The 20,718-nt window shown below is 42.0% G+C and overlaps 1 protein-coding gene across 3 annotated transcripts in view; it reads left to right on the forward strand.

Annotated features, from left to right (window-relative positions):
• SH3KBP1 (SH3 domain containing kinase binding protein 1) overlaps positions 1 to 20,718 on the forward strand; it is a 332,811-nt gene that overhangs the window by 169,800 nt on the left and 142,293 nt on the right. For all 3 annotated transcript variants that reach the window (XM_070365436.1, XM_070365437.1, XM_005897720.2), the window contains 2 exons: positions 6,913 to 7,042; positions 18,807 to 19,012. In XM_070365436.1, coding sequence (XP_070221537.1) covers positions 6,913 to 7,042; positions 18,807 to 19,012 — 336 coding nt within the window. The remainder of the gene's footprint in view (positions 1 to 6,912; positions 7,043 to 18,806; positions 19,013 to 20,718) is intronic.

Genomic DNA, 20,718 nt, shown 5'->3' on the forward strand with positions numbered 1-20,718 from the left:
GCCTGTAGACTAACCTGTAGCCAGTCTCTGTGTGTGTGTTCCAATAAAGCTTTATTTACAAAAATAAGAGCCAGACTTGCCCCTGCTCCCCCGGCAAGAGGTTCCCCACCCTTCATTCTACACTTGCAGAGAAGGCCAGTGGGATGGGATGGGGAAGCTGATGTTTATAGGGTATTTACCACATGCCAGGGCACTGTGCTAGTACCTTCATACATGATATTTCATTTGGTCATCACAGAAATCACTGGAAGGTGTGATCAGTATTTGTATTTTGTAGCTGAGGAAACTGAGGCTCAGAGAGGTTAAGAAACTTGACTGAAGTTGCTCAGCTGTTAACAGGATCTGATATGTAGCTGTTTTGAAGGATAGGACTTTCAAGCATTGCTGAAGGATGTCTGTAAGAGCCGTACCAGAAACCCTTGCCACTGTCAGGAAAATCGTGGCTATATTGCTCTCTCTCATTGGACAGCATTTGCTTAAGTCTTAAATATATATCATATATATTTTCTTAAGTCATTACCCTATAGGTTTTTTTTTGAGGGACCCCTCTCATGTGGAATAGGCTTGTTCTGAGAAGAATAAGGGGAGGGGATAAAAATCAACTTCTTCTTGGTATGGTCCTGCCCAGAGAGGTAATCAGACAAAGAGATGTAGCAATTTGGGAAAAATGTTGACTTGGGCATTTAGAACCTAGATAACGCTTTTTTATAGTTGGCACAACCAGCTTCCCATGTCCCCAGATCAACAAGTATGGTTATTTAAAGCAATGGAAATAGAAAATAATGTAGGTATTTATGGCTTCAGAAAGTGGTTCCCTCAAAAATATTTTTTCCCACAAATTCCACAAATAGAAAAAATGTTTTCCAGAAACAATTTGTATTTTTTCAGCAGTATTCAAAGGGTAAAACCATGTCTTAGCACATTTACATTAAGTTCTTAGAAAAGGCAAAACCAATCATAGGTGATAGAAGTCAGATTAGTGCTTGCTTGGAGGTAGATTGACTAGGAAGGAACACAAAGAAATTTTTTGGAGCGATAGAAATGCTCTGTATGTTAATAGAAGTATGGGTTGCATGGGTGTATGCATGCATTTATCACAACTGTTTGACTTTTACCATTAAGATCTGTAAATTTAAATGAATTATATCTCAATTTAAAAACTTTTTAAAAAGTATCTTGATGCTTTTCTAGCTTAAAAAAATTTCTAAAATATTTCCCCCTACCTCTCATAGGTAGGAGAAATGACTGTTATTGTAATTCTCATTTAATCATTTCTGAATAAATTTTTTAAATTGAGACATGATTGACATATAACTATACTAATGTTAGGTGTACAGCAAAATGATTTGATATATGTATATATTGCAAAAAGATCTCTCCAGTGAGTTTACTTAACATCCATTACTACACATAATTACAATATTTTTCTTGTGATGAAAACATTTAAGATCTCTCCTACCAATTTTCAAAAACACAATACAGTGTTATTAATTATATTCACTATGCTGTTCATTGTTTCTCTTATTTCACTTAGCATAAGGCCTTCAAGGAACAAGAAAAAGTATAAGCTATTTCCAGAGTTAGTAGAAGAAAAGAAATAACAAAGATCACCAGAAATAAATGAAGTAGAGTCTAAAAAGACAATAGAGAAGATCAACGGAGCTCAGACCTGGTTTTTTGGAAAGATAAAACAGACAGCTCTTTAGCTAGATTCACCCAGAGAAAAGAACTCCAATAAATAAATCAGAAGTGAAAGAGAAGTTACAACTGATACAACAGAAATATAGATGATCATAAGTTGCACATGAGTTTGGGTGAACTCTGAGAGTTGGCGATGGACAGGGAGGCCTGGCGTGCTGCGATTCATGGGGTCACAAAGAGTCGGACACGACTGAGCAACTGAACTGAACTGAGCTGAACTGGAGAGACTGTTATGAGCAATTATATGCCAACACATTGGCCAAGCTAGAAGAAATGGGTACATTCCCAGAAACATAGAAACTACCAAGTATTAATAAGTTTTGATGAAAATTTGAGCGATCTTGAGATGTGGGCCTTTCCTTAGAGCTCAGCTTGTAACCATGTTTCTTTCTGGGAAGAATGGCAAAACAGCTCTTGAAACAATGAAACACAAGTACCCATTTGCTGTGAGCTTTGCCCTCCCCCATGCTTCCCTTCTCCTTCACACTGGCCTCTCCAGTGAGCTTTTTAAAACATTTATTTATTTGGCTGTACCATGTCTCAGTTGTGGCACTGGGATCTTCAGTCTTCATTGTGGCATGCAGGATCTTAGTTGTAGCATGCGAGCTCTTGGCTGTGGCATGTGGGATCTAGTTCCCTGACCCGGGCCTCATACATTGGAAACACAGAGTCTTAGCCACTAGACCACTGGGAAAGTCCCCTCCGGTATACTTCTGACTGGGGTTTGGGTAACAAAGGGCAATTGGATGTGAAAAGCTATAGCAACCCTTAAATGGACCTTTCCTGTCTTGCTGCTTATACCCTGAAGTAGATTTTAGACTTGGTGAATCTGTTGTTCCCCTCCTTGGTACAGTTGAGAGGGAAAACTTCAACAGTAATGTAGGAACTACAGGCATATCTCAGAGACATTGCAGGTTGGATTCTAGACCACTGCACTAAAGCAAATATTGCAATAAAGTGAGTTACAGTAATTTTTCAATTTGCAGTACATATGAAAGTTATGTTTATATTATCCTATAGTCTATTAAGTATACAATAGTATGATGTCTAAATTGCTTAAAAAAATGCTCACCATCATGTGAGCTTTTGGGTCATTTACTTTTCACTTTCATGCATTGGAGAAGGAAATGGCAACCCACTCCAGTGTTCTTGCCTGGAGAATCCCAGGGATGGGGGAGCCTGGTGGGCTGCCATCTATGGGGTCACACAGAGTCGGACACGACTAAAGTGACTTAGCAGCAGTAGTAGCAGTAACATCAAAGATCACCAGAGATCAGTGTAACAAATATGATACTACTGAAAATGTTTGAAATATTCAAAAATTACCAAAATGTCACACAGAGACACAAAGTGAGCAAATACCGTTGGGAAAATTGGTGTTGATAGACTTGCTTGAGGCAGGATTGCCACACACCTTCAGTTTGAAAAAATGCTGTATCTGTGAGGCACAGTGAAGCAACATGCAGTAAAATCGATGCACCTGTGTTCTGAGTAACTGGGGTCACCTCTGTATTCCCAGGCATCCCCTTCAGTGCTTTGAAAATGTTGCTAATGTTTATACGAGTTGGGGAGCTAGAGATGGAGGTGTAATTCTCCCAGCCTCTTCTGCAACTTGGAACAGGGCTAAGAGCTGAAAACTACTTCCATGGGCCTTGAACCCACTTAGATGCTGGTGACTGTGAAGACTTACGAAGTGCACGGCCCACAGACACAATGGTCTAAGTGGTTTTACTGCATCTTTCTTTCTCAAACACTGCCATGTAAAGCTGCCCTGCTCCCAGCTCTGGGACACAGCCGTGGGCTCCAAAGCTGGCAGGGTTGGTCTTGGAGGTACAAGGGGTTTGTTCTCAGCCTGGAAGCCCAGGCCTGCAGAAGCCTGCTGATACTTGTGTGTTGGTGCAGAGAAGGTTGGTGTCTGTCCCACCTGAATACTTTCTTTGGGAAAGAAATCATAAGCCCCTGGTAACATCCATAATCCTCACTTTATTACAAATGGATGCATTCCTTTCTCTCTTTAAATATAGAAACATAAGCATAAGCAACCTGATTTCTAAGCAGGTGGTGTGCAGACTCTGCATGTTCCACTCTTGTAGAAGATTCTCAAGGATGGAATCTTTGTTTTGTTCACTGATGAATCTGTCCTGAGGTCCTAGGGCAATGCGAAATAGGTGCTCATTAAATATTGGTGAAATTGGGAGGGGCACACAGGCCTGAGTGTGGTGTTACCTAATAAGAACAGCGGGCAATATAGTTAGGGTCTCCTGGTCCATTTTGCTTCTCACAGAAGGGAAAATTCCTTTTGTGGAGGAATCAGGGCTTCATAGCCCCCCATGGAGGATTTCTCCTGGTTGATTTCCCTGCCATCCATTCATTTATCCATCCAACCATTCATGAATGACTGTAATCCTCATGGGCTTCAGTGTCCTCATCTTGCTGCAGGAAGTCAAACTGGAATATCGCTGAAGAGGGATCATGTGAGGGTGGGGATCATTAGTCTCCTATCTCCAGCCTGAATCTTGCAACCAGAGCAGTAGTCTGTAGGAGGAAATAGCCTGAGCAGCTCTCTCTGCTGCTGGGTACAGACACGCCCTCCATGGCGCCTGTAATGGGAAGTGTACCCCGCTGGGCGATGAGCGGTGGTTTGATTGTCTGCTCCTCTGTGCGCTGCAAGGCTAATGATAGGCGTCTGCCAGTTCCCTTTTGGCCTCTCCTTTCAGACTGTGCTGTGACAGGGCTGCAGGCATATGGGGGTGTGGTGAGGTGAAGACACCCCTGTTTTCCCAGCAGGCAGCCTGCCGAGCCCACACATCAGGAGCACTTCCTTCAGGGATCTCGAGCTGGAGCCGCTTATTACTGGAACGGGAGCATTTTAGATACTGTCAAAGTGAATAAAACAGAATTGGCCCAGCTGCCCTGCACTGTTGGGGATGGCGACAGGAGCTGCTCATTTGCGGTCCGTGCCCTTGGTTTCTCCCTCCTGCCCTGCGATTTCTGGGAGAAAGAAGGTCATTTTATGGTTCCTTATTCAGGACAAACACAAAGGACCCTATGCTACAAATTGTGCAACTGTTTATATTCAGGGTTATGACAAAGCTTCCTAACCATTCTAATCCTATAAAAAGCTCCTTGAAAGAATAATACGTATCAGTAGAGTTGACATAGAAACATGGAATGAGTTCAGCAGAAATGCTATTAAATGCTGTGATTTGGTATTGAATAGGGACAGTCATGCATAAGTGCTGTTGTCTGAATTCTTCCCTGAAGATTCTGTGATCACGCAGATGTAATGTCCACTCTGTGAGTCTAGATATCCCAGGAGTTCTCTAACACATGCTCTAAATGCCATTCTGGTTGTCTCCATTCTGAGGCTCCGTCAGCGTTCCCCTGAATATCTCGCATTTACCTTCCCCTACTTATACCTGATATTTCTACTCTTTAAGGCCAACCTTAACTTTGATTCCTTTTTTTCTCCAAGTCTTTCTTTAGCATTCCAGATCTCGATGAGCTCAACTTTGTGTAACACATTTGGTTTGTGCTAGGTCATGGTGTTTTCTTATCTCTTTACCTTGCATTTGCTAGGTTTTTGTCACTCCCACCCTCTGCCATCTTTAAACCACATGCCCTTTCTACCTTGATTGATTGTCACCTTCTTGAGGGGAAAAAAAGAACATGTCCTGTACAGTCCTGTGTCCCTAGCCCCTAGTGTAGTATCATAATACATCTATTTCTAACATATCAAGTGTACCCATCATGCAGTTGTGCAAATAGGAAAGTCAGAGTTCAGTCAGTAGGAAATCTGAACGATCACACAACTGCTAAGTTTCAGAATATGATTTGAACGGGCTTTTGACTCTTAATTTTATTTTCTGTTTTAATTATTTAAGCTTTTAAATTATATTTGTTGATTTGAGTAGGTAATATGTGCACATGGTTAAAATTTTTTTTCAAAGTTTCTAGGTCTCTTTCTAGTATACCACACCATTACTGGTAACTGAATACTTCATAGTTCTCAAAATGCTCTGTTATTTTCTTCCAAGAAGCCAGTTCACAATTCTCACTTCTGCTCTTCTATTAGTGGCTTCATCACAGAAACTTAGGATGATTTTTTTTAACCCTTCTCTCACTCAGCTCAGCTAGTTGGTTGCTGCAGACCAGCAGATCCCTCATAGATCCTCAAATCTGTCCATGCCTTGTTCATTGTCGCCCCTCCCCAGATCTAGCCTTCATTCTCCCACCCAGGTCACTGCAGTCTGACTGCCCTCCCTACCTCCCTTCATCCCATATCAGTTCATCTCAGGGTAATCTGAAACCTTCCAGAAACCTGCAGAGGGTCCTTCTACTTTCTGATCAAGTTCTTATTCCATAGATTCTTAAGCAGTTTTTGTTAGGCTGTCTGGTTAGTTTTGGTAATCTGGGAAAGCCATTTTCAGTTTTTAAATACTAGCAACATATGCATAATATAAAACACATATGGCACAGTGGTAAAGAATCCGCCTGCCAATGCAGGAGATACAAGAGATGCGAGTTTGATCCCTGAGTCAGGAAGATCCCCTGGAGGAGGAAATGACAACCCACTCCAGTATTCTTGCCTAGGGAATCCCATGGACAGAGGAGCCTGGTGGGCTACAGTCCATGGGGTCACAAAGAGTCAGAGATGACTGAGCATGCACACACATAAAACACATAAGATTACCAAGGGAGCCATTGTGGTATATTAATCTATGTGTACTTGTTTGTTAGAATTTCTTATTAATACATTAAATAACAAGGTCTCCCAGCAGCTGTGATAACTACCACCACTTCAAAGTAGTGATGAGTGCAAACGATATCTTGAAATACCCACAGTATCTATGATGCGATATGAAAATATTATTTCGTTGGTGTCAAATCACAGGTTCTTCTCTTAGTCTGGTATGTTACCTATATTCCCAGTCAAAGGAGATGGCAAATTTCAGTTGGAGGTTAGTGAAAACAAAGTGTTAATTCTTTTCCACTTGCGTTTATGGTCCCTGGGTTAAACCCCTTCCTGTGCCTGAATCTCGAGGCTCTGTGAGGTCTGCCGTCTCATTCCCTGTTCCCTTGGAAGCTTTGGGTCCCGCAGCTCTCCCTGCATGAGCTTTGCACTTGGCTCTATACAGAGGGGACAGAAAACTGGGAAACACCACGTCTAACCTGAGTCCTGCCTCTGTTCTTCTGTTCACATGTGTGCAGGTAGAAGAAGGATGGTGGGAAGGTGTTCTCAATGGAAAGACTGGAATGTTTCCTTCCAACTTCATCAAGGAGCTGTCAGGGGAGTCGGATGACCTCGGCATTTCCCAGGATGATCAGCTCTCCAAGTCAAGTAAGGAAGTCCTCCCACCACACAGGAGAGGGTAGGGGCACCCACGGGTGCCCTCTGTTCCTTGGCCTTCGCTAAGTGACTGTGACAGAAGCTCATGAGTATTTTCCTGGCTCTGCTGCCTTAACCCACCGTGGTTTAGTAGGTGTATCACTGTAAGTGTGTGACATTCACAGACGCATACTATTAATATCTTTGGATAGGTGACTTTCGACCTTCCCACTCCCCCATGGATGGCCCAGGTTGCCGTACCTCTGTATACTTCTCAAGTGTCACTCCCTGCAAGTTGATAATTATTTTTAAGATGAATCAAATGAGATTGTTGATATTTCACAGCGTCTCTTGAGGAACTTAGAGAAAACGACACACACACACACACAACATCATTGGTGGGGAGAAGAATGATGTTCAGGACACACGTGGGCCAAGCCAGCTGAGGGTCCAGCCCCACGTCAGGTGAGCACGCGTGTCCTACTGCAATGGTGAGAACGAACTCCAGGTCTTTTTCTCTCCAGGGCCTGAAGCTCTCCTCCCTCCAGCTTCTCTGCTGCCCTTTCCAGCTCACGGAGCAAAAGGTCAGGCCCGGGAAGCTTTGTTCTTCCAGTCGCTAACCCAACTTCCTTATGTGAGCGTCTATGTACCTCTTGTGCCGTCTTGAGCCGCAGTCGTGCGTGTGAATGTCATAGAGGCGCGACTGTGTCACTGCGCTTTGGCACTGGTGGGGGCTGCAGACGTTCCTTCCTAACAAGTAGAGGACAGCTCAGTCCTGTCAAAATAATTCTTAAATTGCTTTCTTTTCCATTTGGAAAAGTCTGACTTGAGTGGTATTTGCCACTTAGTTGTGTCTCTTTTTATTCAACCAGTGGCATGACTGGGCACATCCCTAGTGTGGAGGTAAAGCCATTTCTGGAGTCGTGCTAGGGCCACCTCCTTCACTTGGTGTTTCAGTGGCATTGACTGATCGGCTCAGTGGTGTCCAAAGTCTGGGGCCCCTACCCCTGAACCTCATTCCATCCTGGGATCTATGATAGGAAAGAGAGGAGCTGACTTGGGGGCAAAGGAAGCATCTTGAGACTCCTACATTCTCTGGTTTGGGATAAGGAAATTCTCTGCTAACATAGGCCACCTGATGCGTATGGGCAGGACAGCAGGAAGTGTCCTTGACCCCATGAGACTGGCATTTGCTATGGCTTCCAGATTGCACACGAGAGTTCTCAGTGCTGTGCTTCTCTTGTCAGACACTGGAATAGTGTTGTGACTGGGTCCTGTAATAACAATACTATATCTCAGGGCTATTGTGCATTAGATGGGCTTTCTTGGAGGGAGGACCAAATCAGGTCATCCATCATACCATTATTCCTATGGGTAAGTGTGTTATGAGTTCCCATGGCAAGAATGTATAAAAACCACCTCACCTATAGAAGACCCTCTATAAATGGTCACCTTCATTGTTAATCATGATTAACCCTTGGGACATAGCCTGTTAGTATGTTGAGGCTATTTACACAGCAGTTGGTACTGTGCTCACTGAAGCATTCTCTCTACATTTGGAAATTACTTTGAGATTCCTCTACTGATGCGGAAAAGGAGATTTGGAGAGGTATTGGACCACATCTTTGGGAGAACCTTGACCTCTTGGTGTCCTGCCATGTTAGGTGTGCTTCCAGAGCTGGAGCTCAGAGAAGTAATGCCTCCTGTGTTCTTGGAACCGTTGCAATAAACCATCTCCTCTTCCTCCAAGTCAGTAATGTGCATATTTGACCCTGCTTCACTCCTCAGCTCAAAGCACATGGTGCTGGAATTTCTGAGGCAGGAGGTTAGGAGACGGAGTGGAATGGTTCCCCCCATCTCTTAGCCTTTCATCACACGCTCAGAAGGGCTGTTTCTCTCAGAGACTGCTGTCCCCAGCACTCTCAGTCAGTTACGAGTCTGCCGTTTCAGGCCTGGGACAGCCTGATAATTCCAGCAGCCATGTTTAGTTTTCACAGGATCTGTCCCTGGTGAGGGGGTTTGAGGCCTCCAGAGAGGCCTGGTTTCCTAACAAGGATGGATGCTTGTGAAAGAAATGCATGGCTTTTGTAATCTTCTTGTATGTGTAGTTAAGGAGAAGAGGGCCTTTCTCTTCATGTCTCTGGCTGTCCATATCCATCCATCCATCCTTCCTTCTTGTCTTCTAGTCTTCATTCAACTTTCATTTAGCCCTTGTTGTTACTAAGATGCTGTACAAGGCACTGAAGGCATACAGAGACAAATCAGTTAGGGTCCCTGTCTTCAGTCAGCTCACATTGAGGAAAGAGGGTGCACAAACCAGCAGCAGTTGAGAAAAGGTGCGCAGGTGCTCAGCTAGCCAGGTGTGTGAGGAACAGTGAGATACACAGGCAGAGAGAGCCCAGTCCCAGAGGGATGTAGGGACGATGGTGGTCATGAAGGGCTTCAGAGGAAAGCAGATGTGATTATCATGTCCCTAGGGCTTGCTAAATTGAGATCATCCCCTGAAAGAGAGAAATACCATCTCTCACTGTTCTGACAGGCTGTTCAGTAGCTCTTTACACTGAGATGGTAAAATACATATAATTAGATCAGATCACATGCAGAGATTATGTATACTGGTAGGATTTGTCTACATGGAAACTTTGCTTTTAGAGTGAATCTGCTTATTGTCTATCTCCAGGGAATGGAGTTAGTTTCAGGGTACTTTACTTCATAAAAGAAACACCGTTTTGTTTTGAAATAATTGTAGGGTCATAGAAAGTTGCCAAAAAACCCCCACTGTACAGGGAGGTCCCGTTGAACCCTTTGTGCACTTTGCCCCAGGGACAATATCTTGAATAGCTGTAATACATGCATATTTACTTTTATCATAGAACTGAGAAAGACAAATGGAGTTAATGCACAAAAGATATCTAGCTTTTTACTCTGGTATGAGCTGAGCTGTAGTTAATAAAGGTCTTTGTTAGACCAGTTAGTTTTCACAGAGATTCCATAATTAATACATGGTTCTGGGGGAAAGTCAAACTCATAATGTTTTATACCATTTTGGTAATTTTTAGGGACCCTAGTGATGTCATATAAAAATCTTCTCAATTAAAATGCTAGTAGACATTAGAGAAGGTTTAAAAATATATATATATATATAAAAGGCAGGAGAAACCTGTATCCTGGTATATACAAAGAAAACTTTGTGTTCATGTATCCTTATACATCTCTTTGTTATGCACATAGACACACCTGTATGTGCAGAAACTCATTTGATATTTGTACTCTTCGCATTTCTACTTCTAGAATGTTTTTAGGGATAGTTACTCAGTTGAGTTTTGTCAACCAATGGATGAGTGCAGTTGAAGAAACATTGCATTATATTTATAAAGAAGTGTGCCAGACAGCTTGACACATGGTAGGTATTCAGTAAATGCTTGCTAAATCCTTTCTGACTCTGAGGAGGCGTTTTTAGCTTCAAATGACAGATGCAAATTGCTTGAACTTGCTTTTCTGTAACCCTGGTGTTTTTTCTTTTTGGCCACTCCATGTGGCGCACAGAACTTCCCTGACCAGAGATCGAACCTGTGCCCCTTGCAGTGAAAGCAGGGAGTCTTAACCACTGGACCACTGGAGAAGTCCTGCCCTGATGTATTTTTGTATATGGTGGTTGGTTATGAAAATCTGTAAACTTTCGATCTTTATTCAGGGTAATCTAATTTATCAAGGAAAGAGTTGCAGCAATTGTATTGGTTGATATGTTGATTTAAACATTTTATCTTGAATAAGAAAATTAATTGTCAGGTAGTAGCAGAAACTTCAGAGAAAGCAATGGCACCCCACTCCAGTACTCCTGCCTGGAAAATCCCATGGACGGAGGAGCCTGTAGGCTGCAGTCCATGGGGTTGCTAAGAGTTGGACACGACTGAGCGACTTCACTTTCACTTTTCACTTTCGTGCATTGGAGAAGGAAATGGCAACCCACTCCAGTGTTCTTGCCTGGAGAATCCCAGGGACGGGGGAGCCTGGTGGGCTGCTGTCTATGGGGTCGCACAGAGTCAGACACGACTGAAGCGACTTAGAAGCAGCAGAAACTTTCTGCTGTGTATTTAATTTGAAGGCACCTTTACCTTTCATAGAATTCCTGAAACTTTTAAAGGTGCCGTTTCAAAAAGATTTTTCTCAACTCTTTATTATAGAAATGTTCTAACATACACAAATTGAGAGAATAGTATGATGAACCCTTGCATACCTGTCACCCAGCTCCAGCAGTTAGCAGGCTGTGGCCAGCTTATTGCAATTACACCACTGCACAGTCCTCCCTCATATTATTTTGAAGCAAACCCCAAATATATAATTTCATCCATAAAAATTTCAATATGTCAATAAAAGGATATCTTAAATACTGTTATCACTCCTAATAGTAACAATAATAGTTGTAATTCCTCACAATAATTACCTATATGGTCAATATTCACTTTCTCCTAATACTCTTCTATTATTTAATACAATTTGTTTGTTTGAATCTGCACCCAAAGAAAGTACATACAGTGTAATTGGTTGGTATGTCTCAAGTCTCTGGATCTCTAGGTTCTTCCTCCATGTCACCTTTTTGTTGAAGAAAGTGGGGTCCTTTGTCCATTAGTTCCCCACAGCTTGCCTTTTGCTGATTTCATGTCTGCTGCATCCTTTACTTTGTTGTCCTATAAACTGCTAATTAGATCTAGGGCCTTGATTAGATTCAGATTTGAGCGATTTTGGGGGGTAGGGGTAAAAAGCTGCTTCATAGGTGGTGGTGGACAGTGTATTTGGGAGCTCATAATGTCTGGTTCTGTTTCTTTTTGAATATTAGCCACTGATGATTATCACCTATATCTCTTCTCTCATTAGGGCTTGCAAAATGGTTCCAAACAGGAAGGGTTTTTTTTTTTTTTTTTTGAAGAATGAAATGGGCTCCCGTGTAAGAGATTAACAGTGAAAGAAATTGATTTTTAAATTAGATTAGATTAAAAATTAAATTAGATTCTTAAAAAACAAAACATCTAAGGGTTTACTTGTGTGGGCAAGGTCTTATGTCAGGGATGGAAGGGAATTGAGAGCTCTAATGTGCTGTCAGTGTGAACACTAAAGCCCAGTGAGACGGAGTCTGGGGTGTGTCCTGGCTTCTGAGGCCACCATATAGGTGAGCCTTCCTGCCTGTACTTTGCACGCACTTCAGTTTTGCCTCTCTTACGGCCTGTAGTTTACCCTTTCACAGAGCACGTAACAAATTTCAAAGCTGAGTACAGTTTAACTTATTTCATCTAATTATCACAGATTATGATGAATTAATTACCTTTTCAGTGACAATTTTGCATATGCAAGTATTGACTAAATGATGTGAAATAGAACTGATTATGAATTATATTGATATTATATTATGGTATTAAATTATAATCAGAAAGTATCTTGATCTATAAGATTTATTTGGATGTAGAGGCAAAGAAATCCAGATATGACTATTGTCCAATTTCAGTTTCATGCATACTTCGTTTGCTTCACATTTAAGATATGTGACTCTCCTATTTCTAACATCTTTTTGATATTATTTAATTTCTTAAGCGTATGAAATAATTGTAAAACTAAAAAGCATTCCTGTTTTTCTTTTTAAAGAAAACATTGTTTAGCTACAGAAATGTTTTAAGCTTTTTCCCATAGTTTTTAGAGGGAGAAAGTTTGCATTTTCTTTCTATAACCCTTAATAACCATGATATTTGAGTTTTAATTGGTTTTCTTATTTTCCTGATTCCTTATTTTTGAATTATAAGTTCAGATACTTTAGTGACTTGTCAAGTGAAGACAAAGACGGTGGCCTTTTAAAACTTAGGCCAAACCACCCCCATGATATAGAAATATTTGTTTTCATTAGCTGTGAGAAATGGATTACTTAATGCCCCATGCCTTATAAAAACTAAAGCCAGGCTGGTATCCACCATGCTTTGGTATTTGTATACTTTTTTATTTTTAATATTAAATGATATTTGTTTTGTATATGATGTTCTGGTGGCAGGAAGGAGCAATTAGCAAATTGATGAAATAGAGTTTCAGGCAAAATTAGATGCTAGTGTAAGCATATGATTTTGTGTTGAAATTGAAAAAAACTTCCCCTTTACAGAGTTTTCTGCCTTCAAATACTAATATTTAATAGTAGAGTATCCCCCCACCTCATAAAATAAATAGCACTCATATTCATGGCCTTTCCATGGCCCATCTTTCTTGTTCTTTAGATGGAATGTATGTGTCCTTGCTCACCCCCAGCCCAGGCTCCTCTTCCAGTCATCTCGCTGCCAGTGGATGGGGGCACCTTTATAGAAATGCTTGGCCATTCAGAGACAGAAGTGCCATGTCTACCTCATTGATTCTCAGACTTGGTCCTGGAGAAGAACAAAGGGAGGTTCTCTTGTACTTGGAGGAAATTGAAACACTGAAGTACTTTTTTGAAAATAATTGAAAAATTGTTCATTGAAATACTGATTTCTTTTTCTTTTTGTGACACCAAGAGGACTGCTGCCATTCAGTTCTTGGATGGGGGGAATCTGGCTTACAAGACAGCTGTACTCCTTAGGAGTAATGTTACCTTAATGATTGAAGTTAAGCAGGATAAAAATTCACCCAAATAAAAACCGGCCACTGTTACTTGCTCTGCTTTGTCATCAAGTCCTTAAAAGCTACAAGTCTAACGAGAACATCTAAAACACTTGTTTCTTTGATTCCCCTATGTAGCCAGTGATTTGAATGTCTAAGTTTTTGCTTTAGTTAGTTGGAGCACATCTGTCAAAAAGGGAAGATTTCAAAGCAGTCCACCATGTCTGTAGGACACAGAAATTGGCAATACCTGATTCCATTTAATTTGTTGATCTGATCGGTTACAGTTCCTTTCATGTATTAGGAGTGACATGGCCCAGAAGTTAACATGATGGTCCCTAATGGGGTTTCCCATTTTCCTAGAGTGTTTCTAAAAAGTGAGACAAGTTGCTTTCTGTCACTCAGTTTTCCTCTCTGCCTCTCTGTAAACGTAGCCTACCTTTTCATCCTTCGAACTTATTATGAGGGAGCTATAACAATAACTTCTTATGAGGGAGCTATGTGGCCTCCAGTTCGATATTTAGCTCACAACCATAATAGGATCTGTTTCTTGGATAACTTAGAGTAATGCATATATTGTTTGTCTTTATTAAACCATTTTACCTCCTAATGTAGGGTGTGTGTGTGTGTGTGTGTTCGTCCATTCAGACTGGGGCAGTGTGTGTAGTCTCTGTACTTACTCGTGATTCCAGAGAGATTTGGGCTTTAGCCATGTGCCCAGTCTTATGCTATTGTTAACTTCTACTTGTAACAACAAAAAAGGAGATAATTTGACACTGGGTGAGTCCTATGTCCTCATGCTTAAGTGCAGTCTCATGACTGACATGGCAAACCTCAATTAAGGTGGTTTAAAAAAGAGGGTTTTCTGGCATCTTTGGTGCTAAGCAGAAAACCCCTTACATCAACATGGAAGTCACGATTGGTTTCAAACCTCATTGATAAAAACCCTTTTCTAGAATTCTAGTACATTTTCTTGCTTAAAGATACTAAAAATGAAAAATCTTTTAAAAAGGATTCTGTGCCTTGTTTAGATTCTTGGGGTCATGAGTATCAGTTTGTATCATCTTAGGCTCTAGGGGTAGAAGATAAAAGATAATGGACCAAAATCTATATTCTGTTTGAGTCGCACTCTACAGAGAAGATTGTTACCTAAGGAATCTGATTGGTTAGATTTCCTCTGGTTAATTGAGATTTTCCTGCTCTTGAGGTGTAATGTGGAAGTGGCTTCCAGGTTTAAATTGGGCATAATCCACAGGCCAGGCATCAGAGAGGTGAGCCCCAGTTCTGGGGCTCATTGCCATCATGGTTGCATGGGGACTTTGGGCTCATTCTGTAACATTCTTAAACTCTGCCTTTATGATTTCTAATTAATTTTGTGGATGAAGCTTAAAGTGGATTCATTGAAGACAAGTTCAGTTAAAGACTCTCCCTCTTCCTTCTTTTGCCATCACTTGCTCCCCCTCCCCCCTCTTGTTTTTCTCTCCCCTTCTCTTTTCTCATTCACTGTCAGGAAAGACTACCTTTGAAGGGACAATTCTGTACCGAGCCGCACCGGGAAAGACGGAGGGCCACAGACGCTATTACAGTGAGTGACCTTAACAGCAGGAGGCATTTGTAAAGATAAGATCTGGGTACTTGTGTTTTTTGATGCAGCTGCACTCCCCTGAGCTGCTCATGCTTCTGCCAAGTGTCTGTGAATTTCTCATCCAAGGACATGGGCTTATTTGCCTGAGATAAGTGCCGTCTCCTTGGTGCGTGCTGTAGGAGCATTCCCATCACCAGCCCCCAGCGCTGTCTTGTTTGCTTTGTGCCTCTGTCATGTGTGTGACATGCGTGCATGAACCATGCGTGCAGAGAAGGGATCCGTAACACTGGTCATGGCATATGTATTTGTCCCAATATCTGCGCCTCTGGAGTGGTGTAAGATGGCTTCTCATGGAGATGTCAGCCCTTCGAGGTTATTGCTTTTACTGAGTGGGTCAATCAGTAAGTCATTGCCTCATTGTGCGGTTCAAAGAAGTAAGAAGTGGACATGAACAGTCCATGCCAGAAATGATATTTTGCTTTGCTCATTCAGCCAATCACCACACGGCAGACTTCTTTTTGGCAGGACCGGGGTGTAGCCTTTGGTGCAGTGGAAAGAAAGCTGCCAAAAGTTGAGGGGATGGAGATAAATGAGATTGATGAATGAATCTTGTGAAGTTCTTAGAACGGGCCTGCCACACAGTAAGCACTAGACATGTGAGTGTAAAACTGAAAATAAATAGAAATAGCTCGCGGATTTGAACTGATTGGTGCTGGAATAGTAAGGAAATTATTGACAATGACTTTTCTGTAATTCAACCAATTATATGAGTGGCCATAGCAAACCTGAGGAAGCTTTGTTCTTTTCTCACGGCAAAGGAAAATCATCCGCCTTAGTGTGCATATATACATATGTGTACATAAAGACGTATACACATATGTGTGCATAGAGATGTATACATGACTATGAAAGAGAAGGTTCTGGCATGAACTCCAGAGCCAGGCTTCTCAAACTGTCTGCAGAAGAGTGTACTTTTATTTCCATCCCCCTGCGGACAGATAACCTGGTCCCTCTGGGCGTGCCTTCACTGCGCATGTGCTGCACCTCTTGTGCCTCCCTGTGGGAGCAGACCGACCAAGGCTGGTCTGTGCTCCATTCACATAGACAAGTCTGTGGGCCACACGTCTGAAAGTCACATCAGCACACACTGCTATAAGTGTTTCTGTGCACAGACACTTTCCGTGCTTGTTACCCAGTGTTTCAGTAACGAACCCTTCATGACCTGGCCCCAGTCCACAGACCACACTTTGGGTTTCCTTGCCCTCGGGTGTCATGTGGCATGCCAAGCATGACATAAGGATATTTTCCACAGTAGTGTGTGTTATGAGCACCAGGGACCAAAAGATACAGCACCAAACAGACGTGAACATGAAAAGCCACCTTTCTTTCCCACCAAAGGGAAGGTACTAGATTTTGAGGTTTTTCATCAATCTAGATATTCAGATATTTAACTTGTATCACACTGGAAAGTGATAGAAGCAGGCTGCCAGAATTTCTGGAAGACAGATCTGCCGTGTGCTTCCTTCCCAGCCCATGCTTGTGTGGTTGAATGACCCTGCAGCCTTTCCCTGTGTAACATAAACAGCATTTCTCACAGTGATGAATGTAAAATTATTCAGGTGAGTGCAGAAGGTGGCAAATCCCTAACACCAGAAACTCAGTGAAATAAGGATGCCAATGGTTGAAAATATTATGTTTCTAGGTAATGAGGAATGATAAAAAGAATCTTTCCCATTCTTTTCTTTGAACACCTATAACAGCCTCGCCCTACTCCCTTTGCCCTGCTGCCTTCTGCTGGTGGTGCTGGTGGCGGTTGGGGGGAGGGGTGATGGTACGGTGATGGTTTCTATTCACTAACCATTTCTTTATTCCACTCTCAAATGCTTCTTTCCAAACCAGAAAAGAATATACGAGCCATTTATCACACAGAAAGAATCCATACAGCAAAACGAGAACATGTTAAAGGGGAAATGACATAATATTTAGACTCCGAAATTATATCTCCAGCAGGGATATTTCCCAAACAATGAACAGATAAACACATGAATGGATAGCTAATCCAGGGAGGTTCTCCGTGTTTGCACACTTGCATCCAGTCCTGTAAATTGCAGCCGACCCCCTTGTTGTGGGCTGTTCCTTATTCTTATGCCCTCTGTTCTTGCTCATAAATGCTGTTCTTTAGTTAATTAAAATGTACACCTGGGATCTTCCTCCTTGCCCCCTCCCTTCCTGGCTTATAATTACTGTTTTATTGAAAACAGCAGCAACAACAAACACAGCCATTGTTTAAAAGATTTGATTTTGAAACATGTTAGCGATTTTTAATGACTTTTCTGTATTTTTTTCTGTTTTCATTTAACAGTTTTTTCCTGCACTGACACTTGTGTGTATGAATGACTTCGACATTTTATGACAATTTATGCAAGCAGTGATTTGGTGTATTTTTCTTAGGTACTAGGAGGCCACCTTACCTGTAGGAAGATAATACACAGTGTGGCTAATAGAGAACTAGAGCATCATTGTCATCAGCAGATACATAGTCAATGTTCAGGAGCTATTCTGCACATTTCGAGTCTTTTAGAGACAGGCTTAATGGTAGACTTTTCATAAAATGTCCTTTGATTCTTGTCCTTTGATGCCATGACTAATGTACTAGCCATCAAAGTAAGAATGTACACTCAGAGATTAACTAGAAACAAATAGGCTCTTCCTTTTAGGAACATGATTGTGGGCAGAGCCTGGGGAAAAAGGAATCTGGGGAGGTAAGTGTCCACGCTGTCTTGCTGATAATGGTTTGACCACAGGAAGTCCAAGGAAAGGTGTCATGTCCCCAGTGTTCTTCTTTGGAAAGGAGTTCAGCTTCAGGGAAACGTTGGTGTTAGGGGAGTGAAGAAGAGCTGGAGGCTTGGGGCATTCTGGCCTCCCACAAGGCAGCTTCCTTTCCTTCTTTAACAAATACAATCATCTTGCCAGTGAAAGTGTTTCAATGTCAAGTTTGGTTTAGTGCTATCCTAGAGAAGCATGTCTGTGTGCATTTATTCCTTGTAAAGCCATCCAGAAATTTAATTCTTTGGCAGTCATAATTTTGTGTGGTTTCTTTAATTGCTAATTTGTTTAAATGGCTTTTAGCTTTACAGTTTCCCTTTAGGAAATGTTACTTTCGTTGCTAATTGCTAATTGACATGTCATAGAGATAGGAGGTACAGTATGTGGTACTGACTGGGTTGGGAGGCGAGAGGGGGCAGGAAAGGTTGTTACTGCATAGTCTGCACCAAAACAAATTTGGCTAAGAACCAGGCTCTGGCTGAAAAGAGGTGACATGTCACATTGACAGAGGCATCTGCTTTGAAATTGGATGTTCTGAAAATTTTTGATTCGCTTCTTAAAATTCAAGGCTGGGGAGGTGGAACAAAACTCAGAGCCACCTCCCTGCAACATCCTTACACACTAAATGAACAATGGCAACGCAAGTTATCCTGTACCTTATGATACTTGGAGCAGTGGTTCCTGGCCGGCTATGAGGTGCTTCATGGCTGTGGCTGATTTCTGAGCTCTTTCTTTCCCCATCCCCGCTCTTGACAGGTTTAAGGGAAACTACAGGCTCCGAGAGTGACGGGGGTGACTCAAGCAGTACCAAATCTGAGGGTGCCAACGGCACAGTCGCAACAGCTGCCATCCAGCCGAAGAAAGTCAAGGGAGTGGGCTTTGGAGATATTTTCAAAGACAAGCCAATAAAGCTAAGACCAAGGTCGATTGAAGTAGAAAATGACTTTCTGCCAGTGGAAAAGGTATGTTCGAAAGTTTCTGTTTTATTTCCACATAATGTCCTGTATCCAAAAGTTACCTCGTAGGGCTTGACGTCTAAGATGTCCTATGCCTCTCTTGGGCTCTCATTGTCCTTGTGTGCAGCTCACCTTCTGTATGAGGACAGCTTTTAAAAAGGCTCACGCTCTAGTTTACTGTTGCTTTTCTTACTGATCTCCTATCTACGGAACATTTCTCAGGGTGACTTTTCCCATAGACCAGCCCTTCTCGGTTTTCTCTGGAGAAAAGCCACTCACGCCTGGTCTCAGCTAAACACATGACCTTGATACTTTTCAGGCAGCCACCAGTCTCTCTCCTCTCCTGGAATGTTTCTCTGGTGCTTTGTGCTGGGGCATGTTGACTGCTTCTGCACTAGAGAAAGGGGTTATGCATTTTTTTCTCAAGGTCTTTGGTGCAAATGATTTCAGACTGCCACAAGGAAGTCTCCTGCGTGCATGAATGGCGGAGATGGCCCTCGCTGTGAGTGCCTGGGTCTTTCCTGTCAGGGAGCTGGCTGTTTTGTCCTGCCCCTGGTTCTGGGTTGGTGAAAGGCAGACAGCGTGCTGCTGCTGACTATTCGGTTGCCACAGCAACACACCCCGAGCCGTCATGCTTGTGGCTGTCAGTGACGTCTTCTGTGGTATACTTCTAAGCATCATAGCCTTGCTTAGGATTTGATAGATACTGTGGAATTTTCCAGATTGTAATAAGCTACACTCGTGCTGTGCTTAAGGAATGTTTGTTAATTTGATTTAGTGCTGAAATTTTCTCTTTGACGTTTGTGCCAGCAGGCTTAGGGGATGGGGTATTGGCAACATCGCTACTGCAGGTTTATCCGCAGCTTTTAAGGGTTTTCCATTTTTCAGTGAGATGAATTTTTGAAAGTTGCATCATCTTCTGCAGCTGTAGAACTTCCACCCACCTCCCTCCCTCCATCCACCAGCAACCTAGCCTGGTGTCATCATGCATTAGAAACAAAATCTGGAAAGGAAACTTTTTGGACACTTAAACATCTGAGAAATGAGTAAGACAGAAAGGACAGACACTTAAAAACAAAAGACTGTTTCATTTAAATTCTTTCATGGAAACTTCTCTTATACACCATTGTTTCCTTCAGCAATCAATTTGGTGTTTCTCAAGATCTGAAAACTATTTAGTATCCCAGCTTGTGAGCTCATTTCTGTTCAACACAGTCACTTTCAGATTCCAGGAGATATTTACAAAAAAAGCAAGTTCCCATCTTGGGAAGGAACAATGAATACAGTTTTTTCTTCATTTTATTCAAGAGGTTGAAATGAACATGATCATTGACTCTGTCAGTGAACAGTTAATTCCTTCTGTTTGTTTTATGATTCTTGGTCTAATTCTTCTCTGTGTAAAAGCACATCGCGTGTGCATAATCAGTGACAAATATAATATTCCCAGGTTTGTACCTCAGCACATGTCCTCTGAGCCCCACGGCCAGCCACATGTCCAGCTGCCGACTTGAATATCTCCACTTGAAGTTCTTAAATTCTTATTTTTACATAAGATAAATCCTTATATAAGACAATTTTATATAAGATAAATTCTTATCTATCTCAGCCATACATATACATGTATCCATTCTTCCCCAAACTCCCCTCCCATCCTGGCTGCCACATAACATTGAAGAGAGTTCCCTGTGCTGTACAGTAGGTACTTGTTGGTT

This window comes from Bos mutus, chromosome X, assembly GCF_027580195.1.
Source record: "Bos mutus isolate GX-2022 chromosome X, NWIPB_WYAK_1.1, whole genome shotgun sequence".
Taxonomy (NCBI): Eukaryota; Metazoa; Chordata; class Mammalia; order Artiodactyla; family Bovidae; genus Bos; species Bos mutus.